The sequence below is a fragment of the Watersipora subatra genome, chromosome 3, assembly GCF_963576615.1.
Source record: "Watersipora subatra chromosome 3, tzWatSuba1.1, whole genome shotgun sequence".
Taxonomy (NCBI): Eukaryota; Metazoa; Bryozoa; class Gymnolaemata; order Cheilostomatida; family Watersiporidae; genus Watersipora; species Watersipora subatra.
In genome coordinates, this window is record NC_088710.1 from 31803777 (window position 1) to 31819857 (window position 16081).

The 16081-nt window shown below is 35.3% G+C and overlaps 1 protein-coding gene across 1 annotated transcript in view; it reads left to right on the forward strand.

The window, feature by feature from the left end:
• Positions 1-15413, forward strand: part of LOC137390505 (DBH-like monooxygenase protein 2) — a 46071-nt gene extending 30658 nt beyond the window's left edge. Inside the window, exons 4-10 of the mRNA XM_068076834.1 lie at positions 7779-7916; positions 9069-9251; positions 10358-10550; positions 11255-11460; positions 13295-13391; positions 13768-13873; positions 15249-15413. Of these exons, the coding sequence (XP_067932935.1) occupies positions 7779-7916; positions 9069-9251; positions 10358-10550; positions 11255-11460; positions 13295-13391; positions 13768-13873; positions 15249-15413 (1088 nt within the window). The remainder of the gene's footprint in view (positions 1-7778; positions 7917-9068; positions 9252-10357; positions 10551-11254; positions 11461-13294; positions 13392-13767; positions 13874-15248) is intronic.
• The last annotated feature ends 668 nt before the right edge of the window (positions 15414-16081 follow it).

Genomic DNA, 16081 nt, shown 5'->3' on the forward strand with positions numbered 1-16081 from the left:
CTGTCCTCTGATGAATGGGTTATGGACTTCAGGTGCATTGTCTTCTAAATCAACCAGGTCAGTGATGTACACTGGTAGCCATCTTGAGTAGTTTACCCTCTCAAATGCAAAAAAGGTAGGCAACATTGACATTAGGCTATCCAGATAGAGCTGCCAGTCAGCAGACCTCTCTGCACAATAAATGACAACATAGCTTGCACAGAATGGAGATACTTGCTGTAGAAGGTTCCCATTGCAGATGGTCTCTCGATGTAGATGTCGAAGTCGCTGAGTAAGGCTGTCATACTTTTACGTCAGGCAGGCTCCATGTCATCCATCTCAATAAGAGGATCATCATTTCCCTTTTCAGAAAGCCAGTCACTCAATGCTACCCTTTTCTGACGAGATACTGCTTCATAAATCAGCTTGTGCAGTCTGACTTCCCTGTTATAGTGTTTCCCAGCCATCACCTGATTGGTAGTCACATCTGAGAAAATGTCTGCAGCTGATATTATCTTTTTCAGCCCACCGGTGTAGTGCATTGTGCCAAGGGCACCCAAGAAGTTTGTGATAGCATAGAAACCACCGAGCCGTATTATAGTTTTGCTAAACTCCTCCAGTCAACTCCATTGTACCTTTTTCGCCACTTTGTAAATAGCCAAACCAAATGTTATGACTGAAAACTCCTGATTAAGCTTTTTCATCATATGATTGAGCTGTGGCAATACATTATACACTGTACTTGGATTGGTAGAGTTGGCATTTAGCATAGGGCAGTAGCCAATTACAGATATGAAGTCAGGGGGCGCACGAGCCTTACTGTTGAATGCACTTCATGATGGGCATGATTGGCTGGTAGGGTTCCCATCGAGGTGGAAGAGGCTCATAGGGCTGAGGAGTAGAGTTGCCCCGATTCTAATATCGGAATCGGTATCGGTGCCAATATGGGTGTTAAGTATCTGAATCGGTATCGGCCGATCTTTTCTTAAAAAATCGGAAACTTCAGATATTTTTTACAAGTCAACTATTTAGCAGAAAACCGTATTTTAGCCTGCTATACTAATAATAAATCATCAGCTGCAAGTTCCTTCTTTTTACCTAATGAATTCCGAGCCTGTCACACAATCTATTTTATGTCTATAGCCTAATAAACATCCACACAGCTGAGGAATATTTTGGCTTTCGTCAGGACGTAATCACAAAGTGCGGTATTGCCCAATTACAGCGATATGATTTCTTGCAGCCAATCACGAACAAAAGAACAATCATGAGAAACATGAATGCGGTGTAATGTTTCTATTTACTAGCATTACGAAAGTAATTGGAGCAGCCGATGCATAAACCCATAGAGTTATCTATCTGTCTCTTGATCCTGACTATATGATGTATCGTTTGTATCGCATAAATTAACCTCAGTGGTTTATCGGTATTTAGCCTGTCCTCCGTCATCTGTGGCAAGTGAGCTTTCAGTACTAATGGCTACATTGATATGTGATTGAAGATAAAGACGTCTCACTGAGATAATTGAATCACTAACGGTAATTAAACGAAACATTTATTTCAAGGCATAAACTGCAGTGGATGTTGTAGAATCAACAAAGAATCAATGAATCAAACAAAATTTGCTGCTGTAATTTGTTAATTAGTGACTAGCCATTAACTATTAGATTGTGTTAGAAATTGGAAAAGCAGTATTGTTTGAGTCCTATATTACGGCAGCCCTAAAAGCGCATCAGAAAAGAATGAATGAAGAATGATAATAGAGGCAGTCAGTAGTATTATGTACGTTCTTCAAGTATAATACTTGTATTAGGTCACAGTACACCTGACCATTGTTCAGTCAACAAATGAACATATGAAAGGCATAGGCGGATCAATAGAAGCAACAAAAGCTCTCAAGGTTAGGCCAAATTTCACAACTCTTGCCCAACAATAGTTGCCCAACAGCACAAAAAACATTTCTCTTTCTCTAATCACATGTTGCACTAATTTCCAGCTTATCAATTTGCCATGTTGGAGGTCTGCTGGAAAACTCTGAGGTAAGTATCAATTGTGATGAGGCAGCTACTCTATGGGGTAAATACTAGTGACAGCTTTGATTCTTGTTAAAGTCTCGCCAATTCTGATAGTGAATTTATAGTAATTGCACCTAGTTACAACTGCTCATACAATCAATTCTTTTCAAGGTCAATATCAGACTATCAGGTGATGATTAACATTTATATAAGTTGTTAGTGCCAATGAACTAGTTTTAATAATTGAGATTTATAAATAGACTACAAGAAAAGTATATGATCTATATGATGTTAATATATCTATATAGTTATATATGCAAGTATATCTCTACATAAGCTAGTATATCTTTACATACGCTAGTATACGCTAGCATATCTTTACATCTATTTCTCAAAGCTTGTGTGTGTATGTGTGTAGTTCCAGCTATAGCTATTAAAATCTTGGAATTAAAACTCATATGTTCATATGGTTTGAACTCACGATGAATGCATCTGCAAGTTTTTATCCAGGCGCTACACAAGGCTTCTTGATAACCAGCGTTACGTATTCCATTTACCGTATGCACACGCTAATTATTCGAGCAGTGCACCCATGCGTTACCATGCCCTGTTAAGAAATATTTTTCGTAAGGTTCAATTACTATATCTGGGGCCAAGGTCAATTCTTCTCACGCAGACAATTACATTTTCTCCGTAGGAAGAGCCTCGACATTCTCTCTCCGTTTGGTCAGACAACGACACTACGATTTTTCATTTTTACATTTGTACCGGTATCACCATATTTAAAGTTCTGATAGATAGCGTCTGCTGGAACAGTGACCTTTTCATGACCTTTTTATGAATATGTTGAATTAATAATAACAACTCGTGCATAGAAGTGCGTGTATAAAAAAGATTACTGTTCCAACAGAAGCTACTCATCAAAACTTTAAATTAGACAATACTGCTACCTCTTGGTTCCAGTACAAATGTACAAATGAGATCTCGGACTGTCTTTGTCTGGTACTTTGTCTGACCGAACGGAGAGAAAATATAGAGGCTATTCCTACTCAAGATAATAAAATTGTGCCCGTGAAAAGTATTAGCCTTTATAGATTTAGCAATTAACCTTTAAAAAAACCGGAAATAGAAGTGTAACACACATTTGAAATTAAAGAGGCACATTTAAAACTTACAAGTTAAAAAATAGGTATTAGAAGCAAAAATTTAGCTTTTAAACAATTTCAAAAAATAACAAATTCTAAAGGTAATATTAGTTAATAATCAAAAGCGCACATTTGGCGTGCATTTTTGCACCGTATGCGTGTGCATACAGTATATGATAAGAGCGACAGATTGATAAGGACTGTATAGCTCAGTGGTAAGCGCGTAGTTTGAAACTTGCAGTTGCAATCACCGTGAGTTAAATATAGCGCAGAGCGAGCTTGTACTTCCAAGATTTTAATAGCTATAGCTGGACAGCCAGACATTCCAAACAAATAAACAACGACAAACTTTGAGGTTAATATATATACAATCTGATTGGTCGGCTGATCTCTATGTATTAGATACTTTTAGTTCAAAAATTATGTAATTGCAAAATTGAATCATGTTGTAGCGCAGCGCTGTTTGTGTCATGCTTGACTGCCTGTCATGGCTACAACATTTACGAGGACCGCATACCTAATGGGGCGAGCGTACCGCACCCATGCAAACCTAACTACATATGGGGAGGGGTCGGGCATGAAAATGTTCTAGGAGGTGGAGCTAGAAACCCATTTGGAATTGCCTTTCAAACTGCCGGAAATGTAAGTACACAAATTATCAATACTTGTAGTTAAAAACTAAAATTGTTGCTGACATACGATATAAGTGCAAAAGATCACAACTCCTATAATTTTATCTTCAATATTTGTGTTCTCAACTCCGTCCTATAGACAATAGCTTTGAATCAGAATTTAACATTGTTCTCTTTTTTATGAAGTTTTACACAATTTGTCACATTTTGAAGGTACAAACTAAAGACTGCTGCTAAAAAGTGAATTCATTGCGCTTTCATCTAACTCATGATTATCACTTGAATTTGTGTTAGAAAAATCCAAGAGAGAATTTGCAATCAAGTTGTAGTGTCAATATTTATTTCATAGATTTATCATGTCATGACTTATCAGTTACATCAGTAACAGTAAAAAAGGCAGCACTTTTTGAGGTTAATTATGAGACAGCGTAACAATCAGTATAAATCTCTGCTCATCCACCCGAACATCTGCCGTAGTTCAACTCTTGTCAATTTTTCTAAAACATTTCATCCATTTGTTTTAATTTATTCACAACTTTCCATTTTCATGCAAATCGTTTAAGCGAATTTATTAATGATAAAACAAAAGTGAAAACAAGCAGAAAAACTATGCTTTGTTACAGCAGCAAAGCAAGGAAAGTGCTTTTGCACCAACGATATCTTCTGTTCTTTGATACTGATTTACAATGGTTTAAGGCATATCCTCGTTTAGGAATTCCCAACTTATATCGAACTGTATTGATTTTTATCCTTGATAGCATTCGCTGACACTCCAATCCAATAGCAACACATCCATAACACAAACATTCATTATCACAGTGCTATTGATTGCTGGACATATAAGCCTCTTTACATAAAAAACATTCTATAACAACGCTAGGTTGAACTAACCTGGTTGGAATAGGCCAAACGATTCATTACGCTAGAAAGTCTAGCACAGTCGAATTTTGATGCACATTCATTGCAACGGATTTGGTGACATTTGACAAAAAAATTTGAGCGAGTGTTAGTCTCAACATGAATTTTCAACAAACAGCGTCTCAACATTCGAAACATTGAAGTCTTTTTAAAGTGAAACTCGCAGTTCAAATTAAAATGGAAAAAATAAAACTTAAAGTTAAAAGAAGATTTAAATTGAATTTATTTAAGCTATATGCACATGTATGTTTAATGTAAGTTACAGTAAGTAAAGGTAAGTATTCTATCACTTACTCAACCACCAAAACTACTACCAGATTTTCACTTACAAGTCTCCAAGGTAAAATATACAATAGAAACTTCTCTTTACTAATAATTATCTTTATAAGCGATGGTCTAGTCTACAACACCTGACCTGCAGACAACAGCTTAGGGTTCAATTACCAAAAAAGACACCCTTGTTGGTGACACGAGTGACATCCAACCATAAATTGCTCTCTGTAACTGTGTGTGTCTCCCTGGTCATTGAGGTTTCTTTTCACTGAACTTGATATGTTGATCAAGAAGTTGCCTGAAAGTGTAAACAGAAGCACATCATGTTCAACTAGATCCCATTTGAGCCGTTTTGGAGAGGGATTCCAACCTACGGAGTTTTCGTGATGGCTGGGATTAACTGTTGGTTTTTAAGCTTTCAAGATCTTGTGATCACATTTCCGCATATTTTGCACCTACAACACAACAGAGTAAGACATGGTGAACCTTTTGATACCAAATAACTGTAATGTAAATTTTGTTGCAAGTCAACCTTTAAGCGAATCTATTTTTACTAAGCACACTTTTAAAAATAAGTTTCCGAATTCTAATTATGTTGTCAATTTCATTTTTTATTATTTTCTTCTGCCTTGGCTATTTTTGTTTTGCTTTCTCATTCACTCTTAGCCGGGTTTTTTAAATTTGTTAAAACTAATTCAAGGAAAAAACCTACCATAGCTGTTCTCGTCAATGGCCTCTTGCATGCTCAGCCACCTAGCGGATTGCATCGAAAACCGACTCTAATGCTGATATTTCAAATTTTCCTCTACATCAAAACAAAAATTTGCCCGGAATTCTTTTTGTATCTCAAATTTCTTGTATGTTGGGACAGTCATATGTCAAAGTATGACTATATAGCCTTTGCGTGTCTGTTTGTATATAAATTTTGATAGGAATTGTTACATAAAACTCTCTAACCGCATATACTCTGACGCAAGGTTTTAGATAAATATATTTCTTCTCTTACATATATAATGGCTGAAGTTAAGCGGCTCAACAAATTAGAGGTATAACATCATCCATTTTTTCATTCTTTATTTATACGCGAGCCGAATGCTTGGCGTTGCACGGGTATTACAAAAACAGCTTATAAACACTAGCAGGTAATGTAGTAGCCATTGGTTAATTTGAGTAAGATAGTATACATATTGTTAAACGCACTAATAAGAACCGTGAGAACAAGCTTTAGCGACGTAACTCGTAACGCGGAGTCGCTGTGCGTATTTTAACCCAGGTAATGACTATTTACCCATTGTATCCTGTGTAGCTTAATTGATTAGCTTGTTACCTTGTGAATGGGAGGTCCTGAGATCAGAGCCCATGCGATACATATGATTCATTGCTAGATTTTAATTGCTATAACTGGACACAGGGTGCCTTATATATGTAGATAAAATTATATATTTATACAACCAAAGTCTAACATAAAAAAATATTTGAGTAAATACATTGTTTTCAATATTAAAATTTAAAAAATAAATGGCAGTAATGCTATTTTAAATAAATAATGTAATAGTAAAATTTTTAACTAATATTTTGACTAAATGACTTTGCAACTTCAAAATAAAAAATAATAGGTTTTCATGTAAATGTCAAAACAATAATGTTTGCATATGTTCAGATATGAAAAATAATAATAATAATATGTGTATCCTCCTCAAATGTGTCAATGAATTGTAATCAATCATAATTTTATTACAAATAAAAATGTGTAAAACAGAAGCATGGATTATCCGTATTTAGGCATGGACTGAGGCCTTATGTAGGGCAGACTCCGACGGTGATGGACAGTCAAATGGAGTAGAGCTCGGGGACCCGAATTGTGTCTGGACATCAGGTAGAAATCTAATCTTGGATAACTGATAATTACCTGTGATGAATGTGCTATTTTATAAAATAAAGACATGGAATCCTATAAAATATCATAAACTAGTAAATTGGAGTTGTCTACTTCTAAACAGAACAAATAAAGAGTTATCGGAAACATAAATTTGGTTATCAATTTCAATGGTCATTTATTCTTATGACCATGCAATATATTGAGTTGTTTATTTCCATATTACTTTTTTAAGCTCTCAATATGATAGCTTAAAAAATTGCGGAGAGTATAGAAGTCTAACATAGTTTGCTGAGTAAATGCCTAAACATTCAAGTCTCAATTCCACTAGGGTTCTATATCTATGGCTACACAGGTTCGGAGTAGAAATGAGGCATATTCACCTAGTGGTAACCCTAAACCACTGCATGCACTTCACTCTTTACCAAATACAAAGATGGTATGAAATAGCATGATGACTTGATGTGCAATTCCTGCTATGCATAGGATAGCTTGAGAACTATAGATAAATAGCTTGATGGAGAAGACAGTTACGCAAATTACTAAATCTCTTTGTGATTTTAGTCTTTCTCGATAACTATCGCAGTAACACATATTCGAGTCCATCCTTTACTAAGGCCATTATTGTTGGAATAACTTATATAATAGCACTAACTACAGCCTAGTTTATAACTAGTTTATCTCTATTGTCCTGTTAAGAATACCATGAGAAAGTATTATCAATACCGTATATAATCAATAACCGTGTTATTTAGCTGAAGATGTGAGTAGCACAGGTAATCATAGGTTATATTAAAAAGCCTATGGAGTAGTTAAATAATATGATGAATCAGCATTTTTTGTTTAATCTCCCTTTTTGATTGTCTCTTTTTACCTTATCTATCCGCTTCCTCTGTTGACATGCATGTCTAGTTGCTTTTCTGTTGACACGTTTGTGCAGGTGCTGCAGAGCTAACTACTGGGTTGTCTCATCCTGGAGTATGTGAGCCGACAGACTCTGATCTTTGCCTACAACTGAACAGCTGGGAAATAGACTGTACTATTGGTGACTTCACCTGCGATGGGATCGGACATCCTGGTGAGTTTACATCATGCTTTTCAGCCCTTCACCTTTGTCTTAAGAATCGGGTGCAGTGCTAGAGAGGTCTTCAGGAAATGAACAAGTTTAAAATTGTATTTGAAATTAGTAATAATGAATTACAAAAAACAATTTATATGATCAAATAGTTAAGACTTTATTTAGCCCAAGTTTCACCTTCGAGTTTGAGCATCGCCATGTTTAAATCTTTATTCATTTGTTTCGAGGGTTATAGTAGTAATAATAATAATACTAATAATAATAATAATAGGAACAACTTTTTTATTGTTTATTATTTCAGCTCTTCTTACATATAATTTAGTTTTTTGTATTTATCTCTCTATGAATTTTTATAAAACTTGCTCTTACATAGAATGTTGTTTCTATAAGAGATAGGTCTCAGAGCTGACCAACTTTGCATGGTGAAATTTGACTATATTAGATACTGTAAAACCTCTATTTAAGCGCTATATTTAATAGAACCCTTAAGTGTAAGAAGGGCAAAATGGATTGTCAAATAGCATGTTTATCTTTAGGCTCTCGGGAGTTCACCAAAATGATTTGCAACTAATTAAGAGTGTAATAATCTTCAAAGCACTTTATTGTGGGAGTATTTTATTGCCATTTGATTTTCACCAGTAAATTATTGATTACTTACCAGTAATCATCCACTATTGGTATATTTTGCTAATCGTAAAGATTTCTGATGTGTTTTTCAATAAATTTTATCTTAAAATTCTGGTCAGCTGGTCAAAAAAGAGAACAACCTTCTCTAATTAAATGTCACTTCTAATAAACGCTACTACAAAAGCTTTGAAACATAGAATGCCATAGCGGTGAAATAGAAGTTTTATAATATACATGTACGCGTCTGTGTCTGTGTGCGTGCGTGTTTGCGTGTGTGTGTGCATGTTTGCGTGTGTGTGAATGTGTGTTTACCCAGTCCAACTCCGCCAATAGCATTTAGCTGTGTGAATGCCTACACAGAGATCTTAATTAGTCTTTTGTGTTTAAAGAGCTCAATTGTAAATTGCAAACTTGAAGTTTTAAAGTATTAGAAAGGAAATACCTGGAAAGCTCTATCCAACTACTTGAGTATATAAACTTGGAATGACCACTCACAATATTCTAAGGTTATCAATCATTTTGCAGATACCAAAAATTGGACGATAACATTTGACAACACTGCAGTGCCAGCTCAAGAGACAACTTACATGTGTCAGATATTTGATCTTCCCGATGACCAGGTCTACCACCTCTTTGCCAGCCAACCGGTTATAAACAATCCCTACATCATGCACCATACGGTTGTCTACGGCTGCACAGGGACACCTCGTAAGTCAGCTCAGCTCAGATCTTTAAAAAAAAGATTTTATCTATTATAATGAGATGAACTTTACCCAGAGTAATAGTACATTGAAATTAAAAGTAGGAACTTATATGCTTCCTGCCAACTATACAAAAAATTGTGTTGATGTTTCTCGATTTCAGTTTTCATGTAATCAATTTTGAAGATAGTTTTTTTGATGCGTTAGTTAGTATCCAATGACCTCTTTTTTCTCAATCATTATATTTCTCAATTATTAAATTATAGTAAGATCTGTGTCCGTCCATCTGGCTGTCTAGAGCCACACTAAGAGCATTAAAAACAAATTTGGACAAACAAACATGCAGCAATCGAACTCTGACATTTGGATTCTAAGGCGAGCATGCTACCACTACACCACTCGACCACGTTTCTGCCTCTAAGAATAATTGTGCACATGCCTATTACATACGACTATTTATTAGAGCGCACAGGACAGCCAGTGTACTACTCAATATCATTCATCTTATGTATAGATGACTTCCTGATATACCTAATATAAACAAACATTTGTACTGTTTCAGAGCAGAAAAATCTGAATCGTCTTTCATGCATTACCTAACACTGAGATGGTGAATAACAAGTGTAAATTATATGTATTAGAATCAGGTAACATATTTCAGGGAAAAACAAGCTTTGACGAACAGCTGCTATAGAGAACGTTTCCTTTGTTAATATAGCCTTAGGTCTGCTATAGTCCTTGTTTATGTTTCCTTTGTTAGTTTGGCCCCATAGTCCATTATTTTTATAGAGAAGACTATTCACAGCTTGAAGATTTTTATATAGTTTGTATTTTTTCTAAATTTGTTCTCAAAGAATTTTCACCTGAAATTTATAGAAGCAAAGGCTAAACAGTAAATAACCGTACCAATAACAGCAAAAGTTTCAAAGAAGTATCTGCCTATCAGATGTTAACAAAAGGCCAGTTTTAATTCTGATTAACATATTGAATGATATCAGACCGTAACGACAAAATGAAACTTACTGGCCAATCATATAGAAGTTTTTATGAATAACAATTCTTCTTGACACGTGCTGCCTGTTTCAATAATTATAATTAATACTTTATTGACAGCGAGCGGATACAACTCACCATCCTCGTGTGGCATGTACTTTGAGGAATGTTCTGATATGATAGCAGGCTGGACTGTTGGGTTATCTGGCGAATGCCAAAGGTCAGATGATGGGTTTTTGGTAGGGAAAGGTCATTTCACACAGGTTATGATGGAGCATCACTGGAACAACCCTACATCCGCTTCAAACTATTTGTAAGTTAGCAAGAGGACAAGTACTTTGTAGAGAATCATCAATTAGTCACTAGTTAGTAAGACAACATGAGACAGTTGTGTTCATAGAAGTTGTAGAAGTGGAAGTTTGGTTGATGTAGAAGCCCCTCTATGTATATGGATCATATACAATAGCCACTTAAGAAAACAAAAGAAAACCAGGCAACCACACAGCATTGTGCACTCAAGTAAAAAGCTTGCATAACTCTTTAGCTAATCAGTTCATGGTGGAGAGGTTTGAATGTATGATCTGCGATATCATAACAGAGTCATACCCCAATTTCATATTATTTATGTGATGACAATAAGAATGTAATAACATTTCAAGCTCTACTGAATGTGAACATGGTTCCTAACATTTCAGAAATTGCTCTTGTTCTTCACACTTTATGCTGCACGTAAGTAGTTCTTATATCTGTTGAAACAGATGTGATATAGATGCATCTGAGTCTACAAGTGGTTGTTAACAGTTACGTATTTGCTTAAAGGTTTTGCAATAATTTCCGGCACTTTAATACTGAAAAACTTGGAACGAGTTAATACTTGAACTGCTGAACTATTTATTACGATTATGTAAATGTTTGTGTTTTTACAGACCACAAATAGTAGTCTCTATACAAGTTAGTGGCATTTCCACATTCCAACTTTTTCATCTCACTATATGGTTAACTATGTTGTTACTACAGCGATGCCTCAGGCATCACTTTGTTCCTGACACCAAACTTAAGAGCAAACAACTTGGCTACACTTATAACTGGGCAAGAAGAGCTGACTATACCTGCTGGGGAGAGTGCCTTCACCATTACTGGAACATGTCCGCAAGACTGTCTTGAGCAAATCTTGGAGAACCCAATCTACATCACGTCAGCCCATCTGCATATGCACTACCTTGGTCAGTATCTAAACTTTTTTCAGTTCCAGATTAACAAGCTCTACCATTGGCTTTTTTACAAAATGGCCAAACCTTTAGCGCTGAAGCAACTCAATTGTTAATTTGTGTCTCCAATAGACTATTTTATTTGGCTATAAATGCAATATATTTCAAGTTCACAAGTTATTTATAATATCATACACAAAAAGGGTTGAGAATTCATTTTCAACAACTCACAGTATTTTGACCAATATAAATCTTGAAAGAAAAATTAAATGATTCAGCACGAACTAAGTTATGTTCTTTTTCCAGAAAACTTAAAGCAGTACTTGGTATAAAATTTACTCTCAATATTAATATGAAACTTTAAAAATGTCTATCGGTTTGTTGGTCGAGTATATTTGTAGGTAACATGGAGATGTGGACAAACCTAATAAAACTAGACCTAAATGCTTGATCTTTGGTCTTTACAAACATTAACAATTAAGATAGAAAGTTTGAGGAACAGGGCATGTACATTGATTTTCAGAGTGATTTAAAAAAGCCCCTTATTCACTTGGGTCATTAGCACCATAAGGAAGTGATGCAACAGCATATCTATGGGTCAAAGGACAGACTGCGAAGTGTCAATTTTTAGTTTTGCTGATGCGCACATGAGTCCAGATGTAGTTACATTGGTAAGAAGTATATTGGTAGGTTCTTGTGTAGTCATATTGGTAGGTAATTGTATTCTTGTGTAGTTATGTTGGTAGGCGATTGTGTTCTTGTGTAGTTATGTTGGTAGGTAATTGTATTCTTGTGCAGTTATATTGGTAGGTTCTTGTGTAGTTATATTGGTAAGTGCTTGTGTAGTCATATTGGTAGGTTCTTGTGTAGTTATATTGGTAGGCGATTGTGTTCTTGTGTAGTTATGTTGGTAGGTAATTGTATTCTTGTGTAGTTATATTGGTAGGTTCTTGTGTAGTTATCTTGGTAGGTGCTTGTGTAGTTATATTGGTAGGTTCTTGTGAGTTATATTGGTAGATTCTTGTGTAGTTATATTGGTAGGTGCTTGTGTAGTTATATTGGTAGGTTATTGTGTAGTTATCTTGGTAGGTTCTTGTGTAGTTATATTGGTAGGTGCTTGTGTAGTTATCTTGGTAGGTTCTTGTGTAGTTACATTGGTAGGCGATTGTGTTCTTGTGTAGTCATATTGGTAGGTAATTGTATTCTTGTGTAGTTATGTTGGTAGGTGATTGTGTTCTTGTGTAGTTATGTTGGTAGGTAATTGTATTCTTGTGCAGTTATATTGGTAGGTTCTTGTGTAGTTATATTGGTAAGTGCTTGTGTAGTCATATTGGTAGGTTCTTGTGTAGTTATATTGGTAGGCGATTGTATTCTTGTGTAGTTATATTGGTAGGTTCTTGTGTAGTTATATTGGTAGGTGCTTGTGTAGTTATATTGGTAGGTGCTTGTGTAGTTATCTTGGTAGGTTCTTGTGTAGTTATATTGGTAGGCGATTGTGTAGTTATATTGGTAGGTGCTTGTGTAGTTATATTGGTAGGTTCTTGTGTAGTTATATTGGTAGGTGCTTGTGTAGTTATATTGGTACATGTAGGTTCTTGTGTAGTTATATTGGTGGGCAATTGTATTCTTGTGTAGTTATGTTGGTAGATAATTTTGTTCCTGTGCTTTAGTAGATCCCTTTTTTATGTGGTTATTGTTGTCAGTCAGTTGAGTAAAGTTATATGCTATAAAGTTATCTATCGATGGAACAGTGGCCAATATTTCCTTTTTTATCAGTCTTAAGAAAATACCACAATTAATAAATCAACATATCTCAATAACACAAACGAGAATCATCTGAGTTATGCAGGTTCATCCGGAAGGATTGAGCAATGGCGTGATGGAGTTCTTATCAACACCTGGTTTGATGAGTCGTCGTACAGCTATGACTACCCCGTCACAAATGTGTAAGGATATAAGGCTATATTAGTAGGGTACTTAGTTTATTGTTCAAATGCTCACTGCTGGATTTACTGATGCTGAATTTATAAAAAGTCTATCATGGATCTTAAGCTAGGATTCAATTTTATTATCAAAGCATCTATTAATAATTAATATAATATATTATAATTATTATTATACATTAAAGTTAATTAACTAGTTGTGATTGTACTTGAGTGTATCTGACTGAACGTTTGAAAGACAGTCTCTTGTCAAAGTTGTAAACTGTATCTAATATGTAATCAATGCAATTGTTCCACAGGCTTCTATCTCTACTCATGAATATCAGTACACAGAAAGCTAATTGAATACACTAATAGTGATATGTTTCATTTCTCATAGATTTGACCCTCCGATCCCGTTGCTGAAAGGAGATGAGGTGAAGACTATTTGCACATACAAATCCACATCAAAGGATGAGATTACCCAGTATGGAGAGGGAACTTCGGTAAGAGTGTCTTCAGTCAGGGCCATATCTTCCTATACTGCAGCTACTGCCATGGCAGTACCATTTTTTGAGGCTCAAAATCTCGGAATTCACGTCATTTTTGCTTGATTTTAATACTTTGGTTGGAAAAATGACCAAAATGTAGTTTATCGGTTGCGTGGGGAAAAGGCATTTATATCGCTTTTGGTAGACGTTTATAAAGCTGCCGTCTCGTAACGTTAAACAAAGGATCTGAATGCTAGTAAGTTTTAAATATCATCAACAAGATATTAGTCGATAAACTAAAATATGAAACAATTATCCGAAAGGCGTTGCTTGGTGCTAAAGAAATCGCGCCTCCTTGGAAAATAATAACAGCTGGAAATACCAGTCAACATCGGCTCAACTTTCAAAACGGTAAATTAAAATATCATTTGATCCTCCGATCGTAAGTGATTTTTGGTGTGATTAGAATAACAATAACTCCGATGATAGAAATGATGTAAACTTTTTAGATTTTTATTATACTTGGAATATACGGAGAAAAACGATTGTTACGGTAGCTCACACGTCAACGTTATAGCGTTGGACTCTACCAAAAGGAATGCTTCCAAGCATTTCATACAGAGACAATTGTATGTGGTTGTATTTTTTGTAGTAGTAGATATGTAAATGAATGCTTATGTACAAAATATTTTGTTCATAGAAATAAATTTAAGTTTGTGCTATGCATGTAACATGCATAGCACAAACTTAAATCTACTACTACTTGCTCAGTATTATAGACTATAGTATAAGTGCATTACTTTTAACATGGTACTCTATTAACTTTACTTTTTAACTCTACAATATTATTTAATTAAATTATTTCATAAGAGACTACTCGTCTCCTACACCATTCAGCATTGTACCCGGTGATAATTCTACCTCATGCTAGCTGTGGCCAACCCCTTTAGCAGCTCTCATTCACATTATATTTTTAATAAGCGTTGTTAAGGACAATCTCAATAAACAGTTTTATATTTAGAAAACTGGATTATAATGTCAAATTTGCTGTTAGAACATGTGCCCCATCAGGAGCCAAGTGTGCCAGATTTGCACCATTTTGACTAGTTACATTAAAAAATTTCCCGGGAGAGAACCCCCGGACCCCTCTCCCCCCACGGAGAGGGCATTCGGTACCCCTCTTGGACTCTCTCCGCAGTACCATTTTCAAACAGGTGGATACTGCCCTGTCTTCAGTAGTTGTTGCTGATGTTAATCCTTACGTCCGCGAGTACCTTCTCTAATAGAAACTTAACAGAGCTCATACTCATTAATAAAATGTATGTAGTACTCATATCTACTGCAAATCATTATATTCTTGTATACAATATAATTACTATTTGTGTTATAGGATGAGATGTGTTATGGGTTCATGAATTACTACCCTTCTGAAAATGGGCCATCTGAATGTGTAGCCTGGGATGAATATACTACCTGTGACTACTATGGAAGTGCAAACCAATTCTCAGCATCAGTTCTTTTGCTGGTCGGCCTTCTTGGTCTTTGTTTGATGTGAACACTAGTTTAGTGACCTGTTAATATGAAGTTGCTCTCACTTATTACACTGTTGTTATTACACTTCATCTTTAAATTGTCATAGTTGTGTTCTCTTGCAGCTGCCATAAAATAAAAAATATTTAGTTTTCTTCTCCAATCTATCATAAATATTACTCAACATTTCACTGTTGCCATAATAATTTGAAATCAAATAAAAAAAGTGTGGGATGTAATGAAAAGCATTCTATCTGCGTAATTGCTTCAAAAGAACTTACGGAACAGTAATCGGGGCAAAATTTTGTGAAATACAAAGTACGAGTTGTCTGCTCATGCAAAAGGTTTGGCAATTGCAGTTCATTGTAAAACTATTACACATTAGTATTTATACTGTCAACATATCTTTTATCTCCACTTAGCCACTAACACTCTTGGTAATTTTCCACTGTCATATCCAGTATGAACCGGTTTGATGTCCTTGCTATTTCTACCTAGTATCCTCTGTTTTTTTGCCTTTTTTTCTTGTTAGTCAGATGGAGTTCAGCTCAGCTACAGTTTAGTGGTACATTAAATGCTTTGCTATCTCACGTGAAATATCTCAAGTAAATAACAAATGATCCACAAATTTTCATCTAAGGAATAGATGCGGCCAACTTTTTAAGGAAACACAAGAGATACGATGAATAGGTT